This window comes from Mustela lutreola, chromosome 6 (assembly GCF_030435805.1).
Source record: "Mustela lutreola isolate mMusLut2 chromosome 6, mMusLut2.pri, whole genome shotgun sequence".
NCBI lineage: Eukaryota > Metazoa > Chordata > Mammalia > Carnivora > Mustelidae > Mustela > Mustela lutreola.
Window position 1 is genome coordinate 4,978,438 of NC_081295.1, and position 27,522 is coordinate 5,005,959.

General features: G+C 37.0%; 1 protein-coding gene across 7 annotated transcripts in view; it reads right to left on the reverse strand.

Moving 5' to 3' along the window:
- Positions 1-331: 331 nt before the first annotated feature.
- The window catches only part of QKI (QKI, KH domain containing RNA binding), a 159,850-nt gene continuing 132,659 nt past the window's right edge, over positions 332-27,522 (reverse strand). The window contains exons 5-8 of one of the 7 annotated variants that reach the window (XR_009354437.1): positions 16,722-16,809; positions 15,065-15,364; positions 12,287-14,372; positions 332-8,218 (exon numbers count right to left, since the gene is read on the reverse strand). Coding sequence is in view for 6 of the 7 variants with exons in the window: in XM_059176585.1 (XP_059032568.1) it covers positions 8,202-8,218; positions 12,287-12,361; positions 15,065-15,364; positions 16,722-16,809 (480 nt within the window). In the remaining variant the exon portion in view is untranslated. Of the gene's footprint in view, positions 8,219-8,788; positions 14,373-15,064; positions 15,365-16,721; positions 16,810-27,522 lie in introns of those variants that run through there. The other 6 variants (XM_059176585.1, XM_059176582.1, XM_059176581.1 and 3 more) reach the window with 6 other exon arrangements.

The following is a 27,522-nucleotide window of genomic DNA, read 5'->3' on the forward strand; positions in this document are numbered from 1 at the left end:
TCAGACTTTCCCAGTTTAATTTTTTCCTTTGACTTAAAATGCAACTTTACTGCTAACAGCCCCCTCCAACCCCCCTCCCCCAAAAGCAAACTGATGCTTGAGCAGCGGCTCAGGGTGGGGGCACTTGTGTGTTGGATTTGTGGGTCTGGTTTTCTTCCGACATCCCAATTTAGACATCGGAGACATGAGGAGGGTAGGCGTCCTCATATGCACTCCATGAACTACCTTCAAGTTTTAAGTTTACCCACCAACTAGAATCTTAAGTTTAAACTTCGAACAATTTTTCAGTGTTTTCTTACCTCACTGAGAAAACAACGGGCAAAAGCATCACTTATTAACATAAATCATTTAATTAGAATGTATTCAAGGCAACCTTCCATTTACACTGCTAGTCTTTTAATTTTATAAGACAAAATTTAAAACACTGTGATTAAGAGCGCTTTTAAAATTTCAAGCATAACGTATTTTATTCATTCCCAACCTTGATAGTTCTAAGTAAATGAGTGATCGTGAAATTTTTAGTATCAACTCCAACAGTTCTGCAAGAAAATACTTGTGGAATCATCTGCAAATATTTTCTTCTCTCAGTATTTGATCTTAACCATTCTCTCCCATGACTTTCCCTAGTATCCAGTTAAGTAACCAGAGTATAAGTAATACCCAGTTACGTAACAGGAGCGTACATTAAAAAAAATTTTTTTTTCACCCTAATTTTTAGATGCTCCCTAAAACACAACTGCTGTATGGCACATACGTACAAATAAGCACTTTTATGGTGGTGTGTACTCTACACACTTCACGGAATAGCGTAACTGGAACAACCTAATTTTAACATACATTTCCTGGGAAAGTGTAATCTCAAACTATTACTAATATTTTCTTTTAGCTGTAGAGTACTTTTAACATAATTGTTAAATGTTCTGTAAGTTTAACTGTCTTCTAACAAGACCAAGGAGAGTTACTATGATATAGAGGTAGCTGATAATTATTAAAAAATTACATTAGGAAGGAAACCCCCTTCACTCAGTAGAAATTCCTCCCTAATTAAATATTAATATGACATGAATGATAGGCTAATAATTTCTTATTAATTTAGAAACCTACTCATCTGACTTTTCCAGGAAGAAAATCATTAAAACCTGCTTTACAAATTATAAACATTTGAGAAGCTAGTTGGAGGCATGAAGTCAGATTTTCTGGATTTCAAGAGGCAAGCTCAGATCCCCACAGGAACCAGGGAGTTGAGGGTAAAAATTCAAGATAGGATTAAGGAATTCAACAGGGAGTTGTGAAGTGGAGGGAGTGAGGAGTGTGTGCGTGCGTGTGTGTTGGGGTGGGGGCTGACAAACCAGTGGGGGCACGGTTCAAAGGGAGCATCAGAATTATTCATTTTCAGCGTTATGGCTACCGCGTGAGAATGTAGTCTTCAGCATTCTAAGATACTTGATTTTTAAAGGGCAGACCTTGTGAAAATATTTTTTTTTAAGTGTAATCTTCAGACATTAAACGACGGAAGGCAATTAAAAAGCAACAGCAATATTGTACAGGCCAGATCGAATGCCCTCTGTGGGCTGCTACTTCACATCTCGTGCTCCGGGTCTTACCGCCATCAGCTACTTGCAGGAGTGTGGAAAAAATACTGCCAAGGACAAAGAGGGTTCTTGTGATCAGAGAGAAGAAATTGGATCATATGGACACGTAAGAACTGGGAAACCGCAGGTACAGGGGAGCCATAAAACTTGGGTGCCAAGATGCAATCTTCAGGGAGCAAGTTTCAAACTACTGGAAACAATCTCTTTATCCGTTCTTCTGCTTTGTTCAAGAAACTCACACGAGTCTTTGACATGCAGCTGACAAGACCGAGACTTGGTCAGCATCCTTTCTTGTTTCTTATGCGTAAAGACTACAAATTGTACCTATTGCTCAGTTAGAAGTGGTAACTGTTTTGTACGTACATCCAGCCCAGGAACACTATGATTCCTTCTCTTCATCACTGAGATCAAGGCAAACAGTATGACCCCCTTCCAGTTAAGTGATAAGAGCTCCATAATGTCAGATTATCTTTTCCTTTAAAAATAGTGTTAAAAGCATCAAAAATTTAAAAATAACGTGCATTCTTTATTCTTGTGTCTTGTTGGCGGGAGCGGGGGTGGGGGGATAAGCAACATGTCTGGCTGCAGCGGGCTGGAGAGGAAGCACATGCACTTTTTCCAGTTGGTTTATTGCACTTCATGTACAGTCATACGTGGTTCTCCATTCACATGTGATTTGAGACCTATGCAAAGTTTTCTCTATATATACAATTTCCACAAGTAAAGTTCTAAATGTCTTATACACACCACTACAGCATAAACCAGAAAAGATGTATTTGGTAATCAAAACTTCTCAATAACAGCATTTAAAACTATATATATGTAGTTTTTTACCCTAGGAGTTGAGCTTTTTCCGCAAAGTGATGTCTTTTGCCAAGAAGGGACCCCAAAATCCTAAGCAATGCAAAATCAACACTGTGTTATTTGCCGCACCTGCTACCATCGCTTCTGCTCTCAATTAGCTCTTCCTCCTCCTCTCCCGCCCCTGGCAATTAGTGCAGCAGAAACACAGACAGGAGAGCACTATGCTTAGGTGAACCAGTTTGATTCAGCATTGAGTACCAGGTATGCATAGAATTTTGTCTCTTCCTAACAAAGGCATTTCAGGTTTTTATATGGAAGAAACCATAGACAAAATTACGTGTGTGTACCCTATGAATATTTCTAAGTGTTGCCTATAAAATGTAGCATTTATTCCATTTTAGATTAAAGGTATTTAGGGATTTGTGACAGGGTTAAAAAACTAGCCTGAGCACTTAGAAAGTTTGAGTCAAAGCTTTCGGAGTAACTTTTGCTATCATAATTTAGCATTATATTACATTCTACTAAAAATCACTTGCTAGAAATCCTGAAATAGCTAACTGTTACCAAAGAAAAAAGACAGACACTTTATCACAAACAAGCAAACGGCAAACAACAAGAAACTGGAGAAACCCTGAACTGTCATACAGGATATATAAAAGTGTTGGGCTTCACTGGTAAAGATTCTTGAGCAATTTCATTTAAACCTATTGTCTGCTTTCACTGCACTAGAAAACTGAGATCCTTTCTACTTTTTTTTTTTTTTTTAAAGAAAATCTTAACCACCTTGTGTATGAACGTACACATCTTGCCTTCGTGAATAGGGTGCTTTACCAGCTCTGGGCGGACTAGTGTCTACGGGCAAGCGGCTGCCCTAAGGTGTGTGTATCCGCTTTCATGGTACGTTCTTCCTGACCTTTTGCCAAAGAAAAACATGCTTAACTACAAAGTACACTAAGTTCACCATCTTCTTGACTGAAAGCCTAACTTTCAATTGTTTTGTCAAAGGATAGTATAAAACAATGGAAGAGTATTTTATCATTCTAAGAATTTGGTAGTTTCATTTTTAATACTATTACAACTTGTATTAAAATGGGATTTGTACTGTTCTTTTCACCTTTTAAAGTCTTTTCCATATTTTTCAACATAAAAGGTGACAATATGACATATTTATACATGAAGTACCATTAACTGAAAATGAGATGAGACTGCATTTACAGGCTTCAGAGAATGTGTAGTGAGTTGCATAGAAATTCATCAATTTAAGTGACACGGTACCATCATGACTTACAGATTAGCAGCTTGACAGGTATCTTCAAAGTTTTACAAAATAATCTATGAACTGTACAGCAATGAGAACGTTTACAGAGTAGCATATTAAAGCTCTATCTACCTAACAAAAATACACGAACCGCCCATCAAAGAAATGGCTGTTTTTGTTTGAGCCAAACTATCTCTGTGATGATTAAATTAGCTGTTATCGCTATTCTATAAAATTCATTTATGTAGATATACTATGGGAATATATAAATATGAGGGCACTTTGACAGTCTGACTGGTTAATGGCATACTGGTATATCTTTTATAACATATAACTCATTTCAGCCCCAAGTTTTAGAACTTTAAAATAAATAAAGTGTAATTTACAAAAATAAGCCACTATTTACAGACATAGGAATTCATCCTGAGAACTTATTAATTTCAGGAGAACTTTCATAGGGAAAAAAAAATTACCAGTATCTGTGAAATAAAAATGTACCTCAAGAGCAAAGAAGTCACATGTGGAGGTCAATTTACCTAAGTTGCAGCCAAGAAAAGCATGAAAGTATTTAATAAATCTGAAATCGACTTGCTTGCAAGAAATGAATGAGATATAACTTCTCAAATGCCGCTGTCATTCTCCCTTAAACTTCTTGTGTTAATAGAATATTCTGGCTGCATTTTGGAAGAGGGTGAGAGAAATTACACCTCAGGAAAACTCAAGGATGCTGTCTCATCTGTCTCTAGGGTTTACAAGAGGAGAGAGGCAGGGTGCACTGTCATTACTAAATGGCGTACTTCGGACTGTTCTGAGAAACAGAGCCACTCTACCTTTGGCTAGTTGAGCTCTCCCCCCACCCCGCCACCATCCCACGCCAAAAGAAACAGTGGCTAAAACACTTTAACACTTTATAAAGGAAAATGTCCAGTTAAAACACAAATGTGAATAAAGACAAAGCCTCATCAGATTCTTTGCTTTATAATGTGACCATGAAACTACCCACTTAATAGAAATTAAAAGAAATGGTTCAACAAAGAATCAAACTGGTTTTTGGGGGGTATATCATCACAAGGAATCTCTTTCCTCTTTACGCCGTGAGCAGACAGTGATTATTTTGGAGAAGGAAAAATAAGAGTGTGGAATTAGTAATGCAAGAGACTGAAAGGCAAGTGGCAAGACTAGAAGAATGCCTCAAACCAATGCTACTTTGTTCCCATCTCTACTGGTGCCTACCCCCCAAGGTAAAAGGCCAGAATAACCAAAGCCATTGTAACAGTAGTGCGCGCAGTTGTCAGCTGACGAACAACACAAAAACAAGTCACGCTATGTTATCTGTGGTCACGTTCTTCAGGGTTAGTCCAGTAACTCAAGACTTTACATTCTTTTGTCTTTATTTGTTTATTTTAATTAAACACGAAAAGGTTAATAAACAGACATAGTCCAGAGTTAGTAGGTTGGTATTATAACATTTATTAAAATAATGCTATGGGTTAATAGAAACAGCAAAGAACCAAAGAATTAAAATGCAAGCTATGTAAAATCCCAACTAAAACCCAAAACTGTCTAATGTATTCATTCATTAGCTAACTAAAAGCCCAAGAAAGACAAGACACCCAATATAATAAAGTACTGCAAAACAATTGGCAATTTTCAGTTATCAAAATTGTGGATTCGGCATTTTGTATCCTTTTCTCAATCAAGAAAAAAATTCTTTTTGAATGTTATATAACATACATATAAAACAAGATAGAAAAATACATTATAAACTTGTAACAATGGCTGTAAATACATTATCTTACATGTTTCTCATAGGCAATAGGTTGGTTATGATACATACATAGCATGAAACTACTAAGATAATAAAGAATTGACAAAATACATGTCAGCTGTACGGTAACATACAAGCGACACTCCCATCTACCCACGCTAAAAAATTACATAATACTGTCAGAAAAGAAGTCTTAAAAACTACATATTTTAATAAGAAATAAATTCAATAAAGAATGATAATACTGAGAACCAAGGCATTCAGAGATTTCAAAAGTCATGCTTTTTTTCAGTTGATCCAAAATTTTATCAACTAAGTTTTCAAAAGTTTGTTCAGAGCCAACATCACTTATAAATGTCACACATTTATTTCATACATTTACTTTCTTCCCCATAAAAGACCTTTGATAAACATCTAAAATGTCCAGGTACAACGTAGTTGAGATGAAACTGGATCAAATACTGGTATTGTTTTTAAACTACTGTCACCTCAAGTGTTCGAGTGTCGCAAATTTATTCACCAACCAAACAAAATAAAAACCAAAATGGCACAGCATATATTGTAAAGAAATCAGAACAACTGTATGTGTAACAGAAAGACAAAGCAGTGGCACATTAAACCCATGCTAGCTGAATACAAAATAGTGAATGTCTATTGCATAGTAAATAAACTGAAAACGGTTTCCAAGTGAGACAAGAGGATGGAGGAGGTCACCGCGAAGGTGCTTCCGAGCTTACTGCGGACCTGTGACTGGGAAGCTGTGAAGGGGTGCGAGAGGGGATGAGCTGATGAGCGGGGGACCCACTGCCACTTGGTATTTGCCATATCCGGTACTGAGCAGGTAAGGGCTATTCCCTCCAGTGTTGACATGGAGTCTGCTCTGTGCACGAATCGCTTCAACTACAGAACTGACTCCATTTCATGAGAAACTGCAAGCTTAAACTCACATGTAGTTGAGCATTTCTATGCACAATGATGCCAGTTTTCTTCATTTTTTTTAAACTTTAAAAAAAAAAAAAAAGTGTGTGGGGGTAGGGGGGCCTCTTAGGTTATTAAAACCACCAAAGATAGGGACTACCCAAGTGATCTGATATGGCAGAAAGAAGTCTGATTAGATCTGGACCATTAAAAAATACTGTTCTCCAGAATGAAATCACAAAGATTCATTTTTGTGAAAAAGTTTGCTAGGGATACTATTATCTTCAATTTAAAAAGAAAAAAATCCAACATACCCCTCCTTCTCTGAATAAAATAAAGTTCTACGTTTGTCTGTAAACTGATGTTCAGATCACACATAATTTTTATCTCAGAACCTTGTGGGCTAACATTAAATATCACAATAACCGAAAGTACTCAATAATGATTTTAAAAGAATGATGTTTTAAAACTTACTTGTCAGACATTAGAAAAGGTATCAAATTTTTTCACAGTATCAGATTTGGCAAATTTCTATCAAGGTAACGTGGCAAAAATCATATAATTCAAACCATCAACTCATTTGTCTCCCCTCAAATCTTTCACATACTGGGCGGGCGACTGAGTAACATGCATTAACTTGTATTCTGAGGGAGGAGCTGATCTTACAAGACACTTGACTAAATGACCATGAAGGAAAATAAGGCACTTTCTTTTCTTTAGACTTATTCCAATACTTAAAAAATAAAAAAGAAAGACAAAAAGGCTCTTTTGGTCTTTTGTTTCTTGACAACCACCAGAAAAAATCATTTAATGAAATAAAGGGTTTCTTTGTTCTTTTTCTTTTTTTTTTTTTATAACACTTGAAAGTATAAAATGCTACATTTCCAAAAATATATATATTTTTTCTGCACCAGCACCCTTGTATAGTAAAAGTATCTACTTTTTGTTCATTTGTTTCAATGCACTACACTTTATCTACAATTTCATTACATGTATACAGCAAATAGGCAAGCATGGCTTTTACATCCTTAATGATTTTTTTTTTCTATACAGGGAGGTTTAAAAAAAATATTTGAACAGTTTGCCCAGTAATGTGACACATAATGCATGTACCTTGTTCTCGTATAGTTTTTAAAGGACGTTGTAAAATAAAGGTTCAGTAATTTTAACTCAGATATTTATCTTTTTAAAAATAGTGTTGCAGTTTTGCTCTTTGCATTACTTCTCAAAATTCCTTGTTAAGTTTTTTCTCTCATGGCACACTTCTAATATTTCAAATTTTGGCAGGCAATATAAAAAAGGCTGCAACTTCTGCCCTTTGAGGGCACTGTAGTGACTAAACAGCGTATCAAATTTTGAATACTTTTTGAAATCACTTCACCAATGACATCCCTGACCAAAGGTTCATGCATGATGCATCATCACACAGTACATTCAGAGAGCTGTGACTCGCTATGAGAAGAAGGTTCCTAGAAGTCTCTCACAGTAACTGCCTCTGTCACTGAGTAGTTAAGGGCCATCTGTCTCCCCTCCTGAAGTGAGGCCTTCTTACCGTTCGCTGAGGGCAGGGCATGAGAAGATGATCAGTGCTGTGGGATGAATTGGGCCTTATTGCTTTACTACTATTCAGTGCAGGTTCTAGAACCACTTTCACCCAAACAGAAAGAAAAACCGAAAGCTGAACTGGAGGACAACAATTTCTTTGTCTTTTGTTTGGTTAGATGGTAAGACGAACGGACAAGTGCCTCAGCTCGCTGCACTGACGACAGGCAAGCAAAGGCGATTACCAGTTAACTGATCAGCAGGCAGGCATGGTCAGGTCATCATTGGGTGAAGAGTTCAGAGGTCAGAAGGTCATAGGTTAGTTGCCGGTGGCGGCTGGGTGGTTAGAAACAAAAAAAAAAACAAAAAAAAAAAAAAAAAAGAAAAGAAAAGATAGAGAAGAGATTAGTTTCAGCTAGTGACGGCTTAATGACAACATGAAAAACTAATCACAACTAATAAAAAAAAAAGCATGTTTAATTCTGACAAACTGACTGACACCATCTACAGAATACAATAAAAATCATGACAGTTTCGTATCATGATTTGAACAAATGAAGGAGAGCCCAATCCCACACACAAAAAAAAAAACCAAAAAGCAAAAAAACTGGTTAACAAGAAAAAATAGAAATAAATACAACTAACAACTAATAGTTAGTAGCAGTCGATGAAGGAAACTGGAGAACAACAATGGATAGGTTTGGTATACAGAATTCTGAGACAGTCAGTGCAGTTATCAGTATCTGACTGCTATTAAGCATTAGTACTCTCTCAGATGCAAGCATTAAAGCAACTATTAATGAATGGATGTGATTATTAATGACTGATGATTAACAGAAATGAGTCTAAAGAAATTTAAATTTCTGTGAACAATTTGGTTCAACATAAACTCTGGGCCAAACAAGGTTTCTTTTGTTCAATAAATGTTTATTGCTTTTTCAATTATTCTATTTACAAACAACATGGAATTTCTTGGCCTTATGATACAAAGCAATACTAAACTGTAGTCTAGCAGTGTAGGCAACATCATGGGAACCAGAAAGAGGCCAGGCCTTTTGAGCTAGCCAACACTTTCTAGTTGAAAATACTATTTTACACATATAGAACACTTATAAAATGCACTTGCATGTAAACACTGTAAAATCCTGCCATTTAAAATTCTATACTCAAAAAGCTCTAAGTACATCAAAAAATAGAAGAAATTTCTAATTGATACCAATAAGGCATTTTAAAACTACAAACAGCTTTCTTTATTCAATTTCAAAGCTAATACTCTGCAAATACAATAAAATCTGACATTTCATATACATTCCTGCTTTATATTTTATATTTTAAAAGAAGCCACCTGTAAATACTATTTTCTTTTGCAAAACAACAAACAGAACAAAAAAAAATTAAAAAATTACAGTAAAACATAAAGTAGTTCTCAAGTGGAAAGTTATCGTCTCCAGTGTCCTCAAGTTGTTCCTTCCTTATAAATCAACCTTTGTCACATTCTGCTTCACCAAACTTGGTCCACTTAACAGTAGTATGATTTTTAAGACTCATTCAACAGCTTAATTATTTCTACTATATTCTGAGGTTTGAGAGAATTTTCTGTACTGTTGCCACTGTGACTAAGGCAGAGGAGATGTGAATGAAAAAAATACTCAGTGCAAAGGTAGGTTCCATGCCACTTCATAAATCATAACCCAGTAGGTATAATGTTCACAGAGTTATTTGAAATGATCTATATAATGGACTGGTTTACTTTCATATAACAAAAATGCTTTCTAGAGTCTATCATTTAGGATAGTTTATAAATACTACAAAAATACTGTATCTTCAATGAGACCAAATCTTCCCTGAATTTCTTAAAAATAAGTGGAATTTTATTTAAAATAAAAACTGCTATTCCAAAATTAAAGAAAATAAATATTTCACACGATGTAGTCATACCACTTCATAGGAAGTACTCCCAAAATACAGAACCTTAAAGCATTTTTGATATTACTTTAAATTTTGATTAAAATTGCATTTGCATTATGTTTCTTATACAAATTATATAATGATGATTTTTATAAAATCATCACTCAGAAAAATTCTGATTATTTTGTGTGTGTGTGTATGTGTGGAATATATAAACAAAGCAAATTACCACTTATATAAATATACCAGTACACCTAGATAGAATACATCCTCTGCCAAGTCCTGGCCTCCTACAGTACACACAGGTGTATCAGCTGTGCAAAATCACTTATGGTTCATTACAACGAAAAAGTCAGTTGGTCTTTTACAGGCTTTAAATTCAATTTAGAAATGTGTAGAAGTGGGCTTATTTTTAGTAAAGAACTAAATATATCTGTCAACCATGTAGTACTCTAAATACTTATATAAAATTACATGGTTATATGTCCAAGGGCTGAGTTTTCTTGCATTAAATGAATGCTTATATTATTCTTCCCTTCAAAAATTTAAAAAAAAAAAAAAAACCTCAAAAATAGAGAAAACAGTAGTATCATAAAATAATTTAAATGAAGGACTTCGGACACCTCCCTTAGACCCAATGAGTGCATACAGTGATAGTAACAGCAGTATACAAGTATTCTGTTATTTAAAGAAAATAAAAAAGGTAGCATTTCGGTTTGCTGACATTGCATTTTGGATAAAATGACAAGACTAATCAAAAACACATATAACTACAAAAGAGCCACGCATGGAATGTGTTGTCATTTCCAAATACTATAAAATCCTCCTAGTATTTTCAACTATCTCAAGGCACTGCATTGAGTAACCAATAATTACTGTGTTAAAATTAAGAGAAATCTCCTACAAGGGGCAGGAAGGGAAAGATTAATAAAATAAAAACTACTTTAAAATACTCTTTCAAACTATTTCAGACATTAACAGTATAAAAAAAAAAAGCTTCAAATTATGCATGGAATTATCTGGTTTCCTTAAATCCAAAGTAGCTTAAAAAATACTTTCCTCCTTCACTAGGACGCTTGTTCTGCAAGAAGGTGGTGTATACACTTGTACATGACACACCTACAAGGTGCGTTATTGTCACAGATCATCACTGAGCTTGGGGTCTAATTATACTGTTCACTGAATAATCACAAGTAATGTATGTACTAGTTAGAAGTCTTCAATTCAAGGCTCTTTAATTATGTATGATGCTAAATAAATGTCATCCATGTCTTTGGAAAGTATTTTATTCTGATGTGGACAACAGCTGTGTCCAGTATTTATCCTCAGGACTCAGAAGAACCATGTGAAGCAGGTAGGTTGTTCATAAGTTCAGAGCAGATGTAGCACAGGAGTGTAAATTCCATCACTCTTCCCACTAATTATTAGAGAGTTTGATCAACTTAATTAGTAATAAATGTGCCATAACAGAAGCTTGAAAAAAATCTTTTTCTACCTTGCTTCAGATTCTTATCCTGTGATGACAAACTTAGAAAACAATTCAATGTCAATAAACCGAAAATATTACTCCTCAAAAACATAAATAATTTATAAAAGGGTCCAAGGGCATTTACAGGACACAAATTACAAATGCAGAAAAGGAGAAAAATGAAGACTTATTTTCCAGTCACAGGTTAGTCAAAAAAGCATATTCAAAGCTGGATTCACGTCTCCATAGAACTTTAAGAGATAGTTTACCTTCAGATAATATATTTTAGCAGCAAATGACAAAATCAAAGGATCCATTTTGGCAGGATAATGTAAGAATAAAAGGGAACTGATTTTCTCATTTATTAAAAAAAAAAAAACAAAAACAAAAAACCACCAACTGTATCAAAATGATCTTCACGGTCCTTGCTTTGTTGATTTCAGCTAAGTGTCTGACATGTATGACCTCACGTTCACACAGTGGCTCAAATATCTTATGAAAGAGGAAAACGGAAACTAAATCTTCAGTTTTCTCCACAAGGACACAGGAGGCATATATTCCTTTACTTCTCTCATTAAAGCACCATCCGCTCAGTTCTTTTTGCAAAACCAACCCAAAATTTCAGAATAATTAAAAGGTAAATTTTAGCAAAAATTACGACTGAAAAATAATTAAGGTGACATCAAAATTTAATAGCTCCCCAAATGGACTAATTTATGTTTTAGTAGGAATATATCACAGTACATACTAATATAGGATTTAATAAGTTAAAATAGGAAGGGAGCAAAAATAAAGAAAGAAAGAAAGAAAGAAAGAAAGAAAGAAAGAAAAGAAAAGAACAAAGAAAAGGAAAGAAAGAAAAAAAAAATCCCAACCCTTATATCTGTCAATTATGACAAATCAATTTAGAAAAAGAAAAGAAATGGTGTGCAGGTAAGCAGTTATATTTTTCCATCAGGTGTGGTGTTGCAAATATTATGGACACCCAACGCATTTCTTATAAACAAGAACTGCAGAACTAAACTAACCTCGGTCTGCGGTCACAATCCTTTGGTAAGGATGGACACGCATATCGTGCCTTCGAACTTTAGTAGCCACCGCACCTAGTTAAATTGCAATTACCAAGACAAAGTTAGAAAACATTCACAAGGGAAAAAAACAAACATTAACAGCAGGTTTATCAAAATGGATTTCAAATGTTCATTTACTACAAAAGTTCCATTTTAAGAAACACGTTAAGGCACAGTAGTTTTAAAATTAACCATAGCATGTTGTGTATATATGCGTCTATTAATATTGCATTCATTTCAAATATCTTGGCCTTAACCTATTTTATCCATTCATTCACAATCCCAAGTTACAGTATTTCATCAACTCTATTAGATCCAAACATATTTAAGCTTTACTATTCACATATTCACTGAAGTGCCTTTCTTGCAGCAGGACCACTTAAATAATGCCATGTTTAATACTGACAATTATCTGCTAACCTTAAGACCACTTCCAGAGTTTATCACTTAAAAAGGTTTAAAAGCAATTCTTAAAGCCTACAGATTGTGGTTTTAAACTTTGAGTCAATAAGTATGAACTGCAATGAATTAGGTGATTAGTAAAGCAAACAGTATAGTACACTTAGCAGTCAGTATACTACTATACACTCCTTTATAAATTACCGTTACGTTGTAAGATTACAGACTAAACCAAATTAATAACATACTTTTACTTTCTATCAGTGTGCAAAAAGTGCAAGTAAGTCACTGACTGCTAGGCTAAGCTTCCCCCCCCAACCCCCCCCGGAGGCTGCTGAGACTAAGCATTTGTTAAATTCAGATCTGATGAGGGTTCAGTTAAGACCGTTCTTGAATTCTTAGCCTTTCGTTGGGAAAGCCATACCTAAAGATAAAAGGAAGGGAATTAAAAATTAGTCATCAATGAAGATTTGATGCTAATACCAATCTCCTCACTACCACCAACACACATGTCTGCATCTGTTTTGAAGGGCACTGCTTATTTTAAAATAATATGATGTGAGGCTTGATATATCATGCATGTTATCTGTGTGCAAATTTATTATAACTTAGCAATTTGAAATAATTTTCTCAGTTCTCCAAGTGCTCAAGGTCATGTTTTACTGCTTAGGTGGCAAAGCGAGAAATAGGACTGGTCATTTTGGTCATTTAGTTTATGCCAATTAGGGATCTGTACATTGTGCTTTTGTCAGTTGAATAATTAAGTATTATAAATAAAAATTTCCCAACACAAGAAAAAACACAGTGCTTAAAATGAGAAACTGCAGTGCCTCTAGCTGTTTCTAAGCAGTAAACTGGTCCATCACCCCTTTTTCATTTTAGATATACTAATCTTAGACAAGTATAATTCCACGAGGCAAAATCAGCGAGATCTTGCAGTGAGAGTGCTGGCACAGCAGCTGGTGGCTAGAGCGCCAGCCCTGCAGGAAGCAACCAACTCCTCGAACAGACGCTGTGCGTGCAGCAGAGAGGAGCTCTGGGGAGAGGAGCAGGCATGGGGCCACAGGACAGAGCGTTAACAGAAAGGAAAACGTAAACAGGTTACATGTTACATGTTATTTTAAAAATGCTTCAAGAAATGTGCAACAGAAACAAGCCTCTCATAAACAATTCTATAGTATAATTCTGACCTGTGATACTTTATACAATGATTTAGAGATCAACGGAACACATGTACAATAAAACCTATTTGCTCATGAAACAAAAGGCACCTGAGTGCGTGCACACACACAGATAACATACAGAGCATTGTGGCTTTCTTGAATTGAACAGCGAATTTTCAAGTTTGAATCTTAGTGTCCGGGTTCATTAAAGACTTCCAAATTTTTATAAATCAGTATTAATGCTGGAAAAAAAACTTAAAAGATCAAAAGTCCTAAGAGTCAACAGCACGCATGCAGCACCAAGGTCATATACAATTCAAGGAAAAAAAGTATTCAAATTCTGTCTGGTAAAACAAAGGGGCAGCACGGAAACAGTTTGTCCCACATTGACTGGTCGTGTTAGAACAGCTGCTGTATTCTAGTCCTTCATCCAGCAAGTCAATGGGCTGAAATATCAGGCATGACTGGCATTTCAATCCACTCTATAAAAAAAAGGCATCAGTAATGTCTTTTTCAAGCACACCACTTTCTATTCATGTAAAACCAAGCGTTCATAGTATGATCTTAACTTTTGCCTCAAATGTGATTCTGTAACAGTGACTTGGTATTTACTTATCGATTCCATACTTTACTACTGAAACCAGAGGAGTTTCTCTTATGACTGAGAAAAACTGGAAAACCTGAAGAATCCAATTAATTTACCAGGTCTCTTTCATATTTTAAGTGATCATAAATATCAGAAAACACACAGATAGTAAGTTTTAAAAAGATCTCAAAATATTCCCACACAGAAACTTAAAATGTAGCTGACAATTAAGTACCTCCTTAAGATGAAAGGAATCTAACTCCAGGCAGTGCAGCCAACGGAGGGGGACAGGCCAAACTCAGAATGACCTCAGTGATGGCACCGGTAAAAAGTATTTTCTGTTTAAAATGTTTATAACTGATTTACCCAAAGTGAATTTGAGTTATCAAAGAGAATCCAAGCAAATTTAAGGTGCAATTCCTTAAAAGGGGAGCCATTAAGAGAGGCCGAAATAAAACAAACTTTAGGCTTCTGTCTTCCTAATGGAAACTTGTCTTGCCTCTCTAAAGCTAATGCAATCATTTCGAAGTCTAAGGCACAGAAGTTATGAAGAAAAATACCGCCAGCCACACAGGGAGAACAACTTACCTAATACACCACTAGGTTCAATAGGATACTCAAGAATTGATGTAGCTGGTGCCAACGTGTAGGGGTACTCATAGGGTGTGTAGATCAAACCAGCTTCGGGCCCCGGAGGAACTATTGCAGCAGTCGGGTGAGGAGTTCCGTTTGGCATGACAGCGGTCTGTATTTGTCTGATCAAAGGCATTATGGTAGGGCCAGCTGGCGTAGGAGTACGCAGGGCAGCTGGCGGGAGGACAGGCGCAGGCCCAGTGATAATCCTTGGAGCAGCCTGGGCTGTTGCTGCAAGAGAAAAGGCAAGGGCTGCTACAGTAAGCAAAGAAATGTAGGAGGAAGTGTAGAGACAGCAGTATAACATATGGAAAATGAGAGGGAAGTAGGAAAAAGAAAGGAAAAGCAGGAAAGAAGAAAAATAAAAGGAAATCATTAGTACATGCGCTGATCACACAAAATGCCAAAGCACACTGATCAAATGCAAACAGCTTCCCCTTTCCCAGTGTGATTAAGAATACATGTGCAAAAATCAACAAGCCACTGTAAAAATTAAATAAAAAAAACAAAAAATAAAAAACAACAAAAAAGGATGAGACCATTAATACAGGTTATATTTAGTTCATATATTTGATATATCTATTTTTTAAGATCTCATGAGACTAAAGATACATGCAGAAGCACATGAAAACACTCGCATTAAAAGATGTTAAAAATTTTTTGGAATTGGAGTCCACAGAAATACAGTTTTGGCTTATTTCTAATAGGATAGCTTAAGTTTCAAATTAAGAAAAGAGTAACTTTTACGTATTAACCGACTAACTACTACTTTTATATAAATTTCTTGCATCTGTAATGAACTTCATAGAAAAATATTAAAAAATGTCCCACTCCTAAATATAAGACTGTTAATGATCTACTCCATTTTGTAAAGCAACCACTTCTGAACCCACTAAAGTGCCTCTACTTTGGAAAGTGGGATAGGACTTTAAAATTCTACTTCTTTAAAAAAAGAAAAAGCTAGTAATTTAAGTAGAAGATTATGTTCATTGAAAGACTTGTGAAGCTTTAATTCCCTCACAACCTAAAACAGCAATCTTCTTTAAGTTGATGAAAGCATCCAGAGACATATATAAAGGAAAACTGGGGTTAAAAATAGTGTATCAGCTACTGCTCTCTGTGAACTCATTCACATTTGAAATCAACAGAGAAAAAACTGGAGGGGAACATTAGCAAGCAAGATCAAAGGACAGAATTTGACAGAAGGGTCACTGCTTTCAGACACACTCCAAATTAAATATGGTTTAAAAAAAAGTTAAAAAAAATTTTTTTGTCTTTTGTATAAATATAACAAAATAAGCTAGAAGCCTTAAATCTGTAGTTAACAGAACAGGAAATTTCCTGAAACTCTTGAATTTAGAAGTTGAAATTTCACCAGAACAATAAAGTTTATAAACCCCAAACTTAGTTAGACATGCCGACATAAAATAAAGGAGAATGTCCCCAATTCATGAAAACAGTAAAAATGGGACTGTTAGTCCCGTCTCAAGTGACCATTATTTCGAATCTTCACTTTGTTTCACTGATCGTGTGTTGTGCTGCCAAAAGGAGAAAGGTCTGTGGACCCAGTGGCTGCTGCGGCTCTAACCATGGACCTCAGTCTCAGGCTTACGTGATTTAATGTTGGCGTCTCTGTAGGTGCCATTCAGAATCGCAAGCTCCATCAGCTGCATCTTCTTCAGGCTGTCTTCTCCCTCTGCCTGCGTGGAAACATGAGAGCAGTAGGCACTTAAGATGGACTGCGTCCGTCACGAGTCGTCTTTACTCCCAAACCTTACAATAAGGAGTATGTGACTACAGCCACCGGCTTCACTCAAAGGGGCGGGGGGGACCACAGAACCAAAAGGTGCTACATACTGATACCCAGAATACCCTCAGCCGCCACTAGCTACATTTATTTCCATGTGGACATTTTTTATGTAAACTACACTGATTTATTAAAGTTCCCCCCAAAGCTTAGCTAAATGGAGTAAATGTTAGTCAAGATTAAATGTAGTGTATTTCTTCTCTTAACCATCATTCTGTAGCACATTCGGAAACTCAATGTGCTCATTAAAAGGGGGGGGGGGCCACCAACAATGCACCAAAAAAACACACAACCCCCTCCCCAGGACCCACCAAACTGGGATTTTAAACATGTAATATATGAGGGTGGTATTCACATATGAGAATTCTATTTAATTTTCCAAAAAGGAAGCTTTAATAAAATCACAATAAGAATTTCTAAAATTTATGAGGCCAGCATCACCTTGATCCCAAAACCAGACAAGGATCCCACCAAAAAAGAGAGCTATAGACCAATATCCTTGATGAACACAGATGCGAAAATACTCAACAAAATACTAGCCAATAGGATTCAACAGTACATTAAAAAGATTATTCACCACGACCAAGTGGGATTTATTCCAGGGCTGCAAGGTTGGTTCAACATCCGCAAATCAGTCAATGTGATACAACACATCAATAAAAGTAAGAACAAGAACCATATGATACTCTCAATAGATGCTGAAAAAGCATTTGACAAAGTACAACATCCCTTCCTGATCAAAACTCTTCAAAGTGTAGGGATAGAGGGCACATACCTCAATATCATCAAAGCCATCTATGAAAAACCCACCGCAAATATCATTCTCAATGGAGAAAAACTGAAAGTTTTTCCACTAAGGTCAGGAACACGGCAGGGATGTCCATTATCACCACTGCTATTCAACATCGTACTAGAGGTCCTAGCCTCAGCAATCAGACAACAAAAGGAAATTAAAGGCATCCAAATCGGCAAAGAAGAAGTCAAATTATCACTCTTCGCAGATGATATGATACTATATGTGGAAAACCCAAAAGACTCCACTCCAAAACTGCTAGAACTTATACAGGAATTCAGTAAAGTGTCAGGATATAAAATCAATGCATAAAATTTGAATATATATTCTGTTCTCTTATGCCAACATTCCTGTCTCCTCTCAATTAGTAAATACTATCACCATTCTAAAGCAAATCTAATCTTTAGGGCCACCGTATGATACACTGTCTAACCCCTGAGACATTTAAAAGTAAAAGCTCTAGGGGTGCCTAGGTGGCTCAGTGGGTTAAAGCCTCTGCCTTCAGCTCAGGTCATGATCCATGGTCCTGGGATCGAACTTAGCATCAGGCTCTCTGCTCAGCAGGGAGCCTGCTTCCCCCTCTCTCTCTGCCTGCTGCCTGTGATCTCTGTCAAATAAATAAAATCTTAAAAAAAAAAAAAAAAAAGTAAAAGCTCTTAACAACTATGTGACAGTGACAGGCTGTGAACACCAGGACTGTCTCTGACCATCAGAATGTCTGGCCGTCCCGTTTACCTTGGACTTGCCCCACCCTTTTTGTCGATTGTTGTCACCCCTGTTCTGGTCATTACTGGTGTATTACCAAAACTACCACAGTATTATGTTAATGGTATCTCTTTTCCAATCAATCTATACAAGGGTAAGATTAACTGCACAAACACAACTTTTCTTCTTAATGTTCCTTAACATTTTTATGTCTTAAACCCTTCTTAGTTTCTTGCTATCTAAAGATATAAACCATTTAAGCTATCTGTGGATCTGGGCCCAAATTATCTTCTCAAGGTAAAGCAATTAGTTTTCCACTATTTTGTACACCTTTCTTCTACCGTCAATCAATCCCGTCAGTCCGTGTTACGCGTCTCTGTGCGGATTTCGACTTCCGTCCCTTGAACGCTCCTCTGCACTCCGCTCTACCCTCCTAAACCCTACCTACTCTCTGCAAACTCCCAACCTCAATGTTACCTTCTCAAAGGGCCCTCCTTAGATTATACTGTTTCTACCTTGAGTTCTAGTTTCATGTACATCACCGCCACCAAAGTAAGTTCCTGGCGAACAGAGCCTATTTCTTATTGATCACTGCCTGTATTCCCATTCAGCCTGTCCCACAAGCTATTTTTGCTAGTATTTCTAAATGATTGGTACAAAAAATCTTTTAACTTTATTTCCAAATCTCAAATGTCTAAATCCTGTAGGGTAAGCATTAGCGACAGCAAAAAAAAAGCAGTAGATGAAGGTCTGTTTACCAAGGTTCATTCCTGAAGACGATGCTAGAAGACAGTGGAACTATGTACTCCTCACATGTATTATGCGGTATCTACTCCTCAGTACTTAATATTTAAAAACAAAGTAACCCAATGACACTTTTTTCTGACCTGATTCAGAAAGGAGCAGGACCACATGACAAGCTTCTCTGTCCTCCATCCCTACTGCAACTGTCAATGATACACAAAACCCTGTCCTTGGCACTACAGCAGCAAAAAGGGTACTATTATTTATAGTAAACAGAACTGCTAAATTAGCTTTTAACAAACCGCAAAGAATTAAAAAGATGAATGAAAACATCACGAAGATAAAGTTTCAGGTGTCACTGACAACTTTTCAAAAACCTACTTTGTAGGAAAAAACAGAGGAGACTTGAATGCTTGTGGAATCACTATTCCTTGACCCCTAAGAACATGTACAACGATGACAGAGAAAAAAGTTAACAGGATTTCTTTGAAAGCCATAGCAATTACTTGTTAATGGTAAGACAAGCATCAGCAAAAGGGACAAATTAGCAATCCATTATCTAACCCAAACTCCTTAAACTTGTTCCCTGAAAGCTAGTGATATTAAAATCTCACCAAATCATTTCAAATTTAAGTCTATACATAGTAACGGAATATCAGAAACATATAAATTATACTCTACATTAAAAAAAAAAAGAAAAGCAATAGGTATACCTTCATTACTTTCAACAGTGAAACAATGGTACGTGTTTGAAAATGTCATCAAGTAAGAGAAATAAAGATGGAAGAAGTTATGTGACCTCTTGTCTCGGAGAGTGCTGCAGAGGGAAGAGGGACTGGAATGCATGTTTTCACCCAACTGTTTTTTTGGATAACAATTTAACCACACTCATTAGCTGGTGATGCAGGGTTAAAACAGAGGAGAAAGCCAAAGAGAAAGATGATGGAAGACACACATGTTTGCACATCAAGGTTCATGCATGTATGTCTTGACCTTTTACAGGGTGCAGGACACTGAAAAACAGATGTAGGGTCACAGACCTCCCCCTTGCCTACCCAAGAGGAGAGCAGCACAGCTTTCACGAGGCAGCAGCAATGGACTCCTCCACAATGACCTCGCTGGAGGCCACTGAGGTTCACAAGTTAGGAATTACAGTATGCACACTGACTACATCACATTACAGCGGGCTCCACTAACACCTCCTAACAGAGCACAAAATTTAGTTCGGAAGCTAGAGTTTCAACGTGGTGGTCTCACTCCAAAATTAGCTTTACTCTGGCCTCTTCATCACTTCTCCCCACCTCGCCCGCCACTCTGTATGCACAGAGCACGATGCTGTGCCTCAAGAGTCTGCAGAGTTTGTTACAGAATTACTCTAACAGAGAAGTGGTTAGTTAAACCTTCTTGTCCTGGTTTCGTCAGTGAAACTTGACATCATATTCCTGCCTGGATGCTCTTGAAGGGGTATGCCATCTCTCTTTCCAACAGAACTTCAGATAAGAAAATGTGCTGGTTTCTTAGCTAATTTCTCCTGAGTTTTTCCTATAGTCCTGAAGGCTCTAGAGCTTCTGCCACTCAGGCTTCCTATCAGGAGTTTATTTGATGTTTCCTCTTCTCTCAAAGATAAAAGCTGATCAAACAAGGCATCCTGAAATCATACATCTCAACTCCAGATATTTCAGAAGGCATTTCTGTAGAACTTGCACAAGAACAAACACCTCTAAAGAGATGGAACACCGACTTCTCCTGCTGTAACAAAAGAAGCTGTTCTTGAACAACCAAACCTCAGGTCATAGAAGGGTGTTTTATAATGCTGAATCAAAGTGTTCATCTAGAGCTTTACGAATTCTTATTTCTCATTTGCTCTATATTTTAAAATCCGAGATATAATTTATATGCAGTGGAATCCTGAGATCTTAAGTGCAACATTCAGTCAGTTTTGATGAATGCACATCAAGCCACAGGATGGTTCGATCAACTCAAAAGTTCCACGGTGCCTCTTCACACGTTAAGATCCTCCCCACTCTACCCCTGGAAACCCACAATCTGATTTTTGTCACCAGGTTAGTTTTCCTATTCTAGAATTTCATATAATGGAATGACAGAGTACATACACTTCGTGTGCCCCAGCTTCTTTCACTCAGCATTATTCATGAAACTCTTCCGCACTGCCGCATGGGTCAGTGGCATACCTGTTTGGACAGCTGAGTTGTATTTCATTTATTTATCTACTCTTCTGCTATGGCCATTGGAATGTTTTTGGATATTGTGCATAAAGCCACTGCGAAAATTCTCATGTAAAATATTTTTGTGAATGTAGTTTTTCTGCCCCATTTTCTGAAGACACACCTAGACGCGGAATTACTGGGTCATAGGATGAATATTTCTCCCACATTTCCTGTATGAAAAGTATTATGTAAAGTTACTGAAACATTAGGAATAATGTACCTTTTAAATGTAGAAGTTTAAAAAATATAACAAACACCTGCTAACTTATCTATAGGTCCACTGTCCCATATCTAAAACCTGTGGCACTAAGTATTTTGAGAATTTTTCAGATATGTATAAAGACATTATACCAAGGATTACACAACATCCCCATTGGGTCTGGAGGAATACTGCAATAATCCAATCTGTGACAAACATAAAAATAATACACTAATAAGTAGGATAAAGACAGATTATTTTTCTTTTCTGAACTTCTTGAGGGTTTACAATTATGGAAGACAGATTATGAATCTGTATAAATAATCTATGCATTATTATCTATCATACTCTATAATCTATTATAATAATTTACAGCTACGTTACCGGCTATATTTAACAGCTATGTTAAAGTGACAGAAATAGGTCATGGTTAATACTAGACTGAGAATGCAGAGGTCTTAGCATTTTAAAGTAGAACTTATACACTGCTATACCTTATTAAAGCTAGATACCAGATTTTCATCATCTAAACATTTACACTTTATAACACTTCTGTGGCACTGGTACTGTGTTATCCCTGAGGCCTAGACAGGTTAGGCAGCTTATCTAATGTCGCATATGGTCACACCATCAAACTGGCTTCTAACCCAGCATACTCGATCTAAACTCCTTATCATACCCTCTCCTTGGTGCAGTGCCTTTAAGTGGAATTATCCTTTGGATTCATCGAAGACCTCAAGTAAGAAATTAAGAAAACCATGTTTATTTGGCAGCTTTAAATTTATAAAGTACACATTAAAACAAACTCCACTACAATAATGTAATTAATTACAAAAGAGAAGTGAAGCAAATGTATGAATATTTCCAAATCATTAAAATGTGATTAGTAAAATAATTTTCCTATTAAAAAAAGCCTAAACTCTCCAGCTTAGCAATCAAGTCACTTAACGTCTGTCTATAAGGCAGTCCTATTTGCAAATATTTTGCATTAGTTAAAATCATCTTCCCACTGTTCCTAGAAGCCTGCTTGTGCTTTTTTGCCCCCAACCAAGACAAGATCCTATCTAGAAGCATCCTCTGCATACTTCTTTTGATAGTCCAAATGACTGTTCCCTCTAGAGTATATTTTTCCTAATCACACACACACACACACAATGGGTATCATTTTCCTAAATCTATGTTGCTCCTTTTGGGATACTCAATCCTATATAGCCATGTACTATCTCATTTTTTCTATTTTTCATGTAGTTTTCAGGAAATTTCTCATGTGACTTATAACCATAAATTAACCATTAACCAATTAAAACAGTCTTCTTATAGCTCCCAATGCCTTGTAGACGTGAACTTGCTCACTAACATTAAAAAATTTGATTCTTTTCCATAAATTTAAAATAATGAGTGGTGAGAGGCCTGGGTGGCTCAGTTGGTTGACCGTCTGCGTCTGCCTTTGGCTCAGGTCATAATTCCCAGGTCCTGGGATGGAGCCCCACACTGAGCTCAGTGGGAAGTCAGCGTCTCCCTCTTCCTCTGCCCCTCCTCCTGCTTGTGCTCTCTTTCCCTCTCTCTCAATAAAATCTTAAGAAGAACATACATGAGTAGAAACAGTTTTCTAAACATAAATTCACTTTTCTGAACAAGAAATTAGTAAGAAAAAAGAGAAAATGGAGAGTGACAAAAGTTTAAAACAATTTTCATACCAATCATTACTTGTATATGGTCTGCCAGCTAAAGAAAATTTGATAAAGAACATAACTGACTTTAAGCTAAATAGAGGATTTTATACAGGAGAGAAACAGAACAGAATCTGTCTTTAAAGGCATATTCTGTTATTTTGTGAATGGGCTGTTTGGGGCTTGAGTACGATTAGAGAGAGACCAGTCATGAGGAGCTTGACTTCAACCCCAGTGACAGAAAATGTACTGGACTGGCGTGGAAGTAGTAACAGATGGAAAAAAAAATAACTCAAAAGGACTTGACAGCTAGTCGGATGGAACAAGCGAGAGAAAGGAGACATTAAAGAATAATGTTCAGGTTTTTGGATTAAGCAATCAAGTAGATGGTGGCTCCATTTAATAAAGGGAAAGGCTGAGGGGAACAGAATCAAGAGCTCTGTTTGGAAATACTAAGTTTGAAAATGCTTGGCTCTTTAAATAGCCAAGTGGAGATGTGAGGTACAGAGCTTAATGTAAATCCGCGACTATTTACTCAAATTCATCCCATAATGCTAGTAGAAAAATTAACCTCCCGCACTATTTTATAATATTTTTCTCCTAGATTATGCAGATTATTAAGTTTCAAACTGACTGGCTCTATACTTTTAACAGTGGGTTTAGGACTCTTGATAGTACTATCTCTTCTTTGCAAGCTGGTTCTGGTGGGCTCTCACAACCGAGATGCACTGTAGAGGGCATTTAAGCAAGACGGAAGAACAATGGAGGGGAGAAGGGATGCTCCTTTCCGTGCCAGAGGTTCTCAGGCTCCACACTTCCTTCCCAGCACTTCTAGAACAAGCTTTCTTATGTCACCCATGAGGAACACCACCAGCCAACCAGTTTATCTACTCCTCTGAGCTACTGTGTTTCCCGTATGAGGCAAGTGCCACGTCTGCACAGAACTTTCTCACAGTGCCTAAGATCGAACAACAGTACCAATCTCTCTCTTGTCTCTCCCAGCCCTGGCGTAAGAGCTGCTGCCTATCCTTTCTCAATCTGTATTACACCCTGCTCCTTTTGTAGTTTTCAGCACATGTTTAATCAATTAATTCATTAATTCTCTCCACTGAAAAACCTAGTGTGGCTTTTGTTTTCCTGATACAAGGAAGTGGCTCCCCATTACTACTACTTCATAGGGCCTGAACTTCCCAGACTGGCCTTTATGGCCACACCCATTTCTTTTAAGTCACCAACTTCATCTTGTGCCAAAAAGGTACGTGGACTCCATGGTAATCTATTGTTTCTTCAGATTTATAAGTTGCTTGATTCCACCTTCCTTTCCTTTCCCAGTCTTCAATGTCCAGTTAAGAGATGACTAATGAGCACTTACTATGATGCAGATACTGTGCTAAAGTCCAACACAAAAAGAATGATGTTCACCAACTGAAGAGCATGAGAGAAAAGTCCCAGAATCGTACAGAAACCCAACACTGCAAACATGTATCAGAACTCCGTGCTTAGGTGGAGAGGCAAAGGCACATTAGCACCACTGTTGCACCTTGGCTACACAGGCCGAGTACTAAAAGGTAATGTGTAAGCCCCCACTTTCAATGATACGCGAAGACTATCTTATTGTTTTGTTGAAAAATTCGTGGGTCAAAATGTTACAGACACAGTAGCGGGAGAAAAATCTTGGCGTATCTTACACTATTTGCCATTACATTCATTATCCCACAAACTTCCACTTAATCATAATACCTGGTTTAGCAGCAACAACTTACCAAAAATAAAGCAAGATAGAGAGGAAGAAGCACGAGGCACTTTCCTTAGCCAGAAAAGTTTGAAAGGTTTAAACACACACACACACACACACACACACACACACAGAGCTGCATAAATTTTATTAAACTATATAAAAAACTAACTTTTAAAAATTTTATTTATTTTAGAGAGAAGAGCATGCATGTGCAGGGGGAGGGGCAGAGATAAAGAATCTCAAGCCCACTCCCCGCCCCCGCCCCCCACCACCATGCTGAGCAGCCTAAGATCATGACCTGAGCCAAACCAAAAGTCAGATGCTCTCCCAACTGGGCTCTCCTAGTGCCTCCACTGAATACTTTTTTTTTTTTTTTTTTTTAAATTTTTAAGATAATGTGTTCTTTCCTCAACAAGGCATAAACAGATCTATTAAAAGCAGTAACAATCTCAGAAAAGTCTTATCATAATAAGTATTTATTTCTTCCTATGTGAAACACAGTATGACATAATTTGATATTTTATTCTTTATGGTAAGCTTAATAGGAATGACAAACTTGAAAGATTTACACGATCCATACCTTGGGCTACACACTAAACTAGTATCAGCAAAGCCACAAAATTATCTTACAGGGAAGAAAGTCCTCTGAAATAGATCATTTTAGGTGAACACTTTCAGACTATACAGCTGGGGCAACAAAAGGAAGGGCATATAATTACACACTGTGAGCTGAGGAGAGCCTGACTCTACAGAAGATAAAGAGCAGGTACCTGAAAATGATGATGATTTAAAAATGGATTAGTTGTGGGAGGTATATGGGAGAAGGAGGGAAAAATTTGCAAAGTATATATACAGTGGCAGTGGTGGTAGGGAGCGAGTAGACCCTTGTAGGATGCCATAACAAATGCCTGACAAGTTCTAGAAGTAATAACACATTAAACTCACATGGGTCCAGATTAAGCAGTAAGTCTACAGGAAGGAAAAGTAATTTCTTTTCTTTTTTTTTTAAATGGTTATTTATTTATTTACTTACTTACTTATTTTAAAGACTTTATTTATATATTTGACAGACAGAGATCACAAGTAGGCAGAGAGGCAGGCAGAGAGGTGGGGGGGAAGCAGGCTCCCTGCTGAGCAGAGAACCCGATGCAGGGCTGGATCCCAGGACCCTGGGATCATGACCTGAGCCGAGGGCAGAGGCCTTAACCCACTGAGCCACCCAGGCGCCCCAATTTATTTTCTTTTTAACAAAATACTCACTACATACTAAAGACCGATCACTAGTCTAGGTATAGAAAGAATGAGATGTGGCATTTGTATTTAAGACTGAGAGTCTGGTTTGGATAGAGATGGAAAGGAAAGCAAGCTCAATAAAGTGTAACAGCTGCTATGAGAAGTTTACGCAGGGTGTAGCTGAAGACCAAACACAGAACTATGGGGAAAGGACCAAGAACCACTTCAAGGATCTAAAGATAACTACGAACCTGTCTAAAAAAATCCAGAGTACAAAGGCAAAATGTTACCTACACTGTTAGTGGGTTAACAGAGAACTAAGCTCACCCAAAAGTATCTATGATAAAACTGTTAGGGACGCCTGGGTGTCTTAGTCAGATAAGCCTCTGCCTTCCGCTCAGGTTATGATCCCAGGGTCCTGGGAAAGAGCACTGGGCTCTTTCCTCAATAGGGAGCCTGCTTCTCTCTCCACATTGACTGCTACTCTGCCTGCTTGTGTGCTCTCTCTTCCTTCTCTCTCTCTCTCTCTTTCTGACAAATAAATAAAATCTTAAAAACAAGCAAACAAACAAAACTGTTAATCATGGTCTTAAAAGACTTCCAGGTAATGCTACTATATGATGTCAACCTACTACAGGGATTCTTCAAAGTAACCTATAGGCACTAGGACACACTGATGAGATTTCTGAGCCATCAAGTGCAGTGTAATGATCTCTAAGCTGAGAGTAGAGGCGGAAAGCTGCCCTGTCCTCAGAGCAATGGCAGGTCACTATTGCTAGTTTCACTTATACACAAACTACTTTTGGATCTAGTCATTATGGTGGCACTGAGGCCATTAATTTTGGTCGCTTCACACCTTAACTTTTGTTCTTTACTGTTCTGTAAGATATCTAAAGGGGTATCTTCCCTGTAAACAGCTGACTGAAACTTTGAACCTCAACATAAGGCCAAGGGAGACAAAGCAGGGAAGAAAAAAGGGCAGGGAATTTCTTCAAGTATCACCTAGTAGCATTTGACCTCTATGATGTATCACCACTGCAATAAAGACAAATTAAGTTTTGCCCTATAATTTTTGTTCTGAGATTGAGATTCTTATTATCTATTTTTCCTTGGCCAGAGAAAAAAAATAATTAAGCTAATTAAATATCTCATTTTTTTAAAAGGTCTCTTATTATCTCATTTTTTTTAAAGGTCTCTTGTTTCTGGGATTCAAATAAGCCTTTATTTCAAGTGTTTATAACTTTTAAAGAATTTAGTCATTCTTATCTGATTTAACCTTCTTAACAGCCTGTAAGG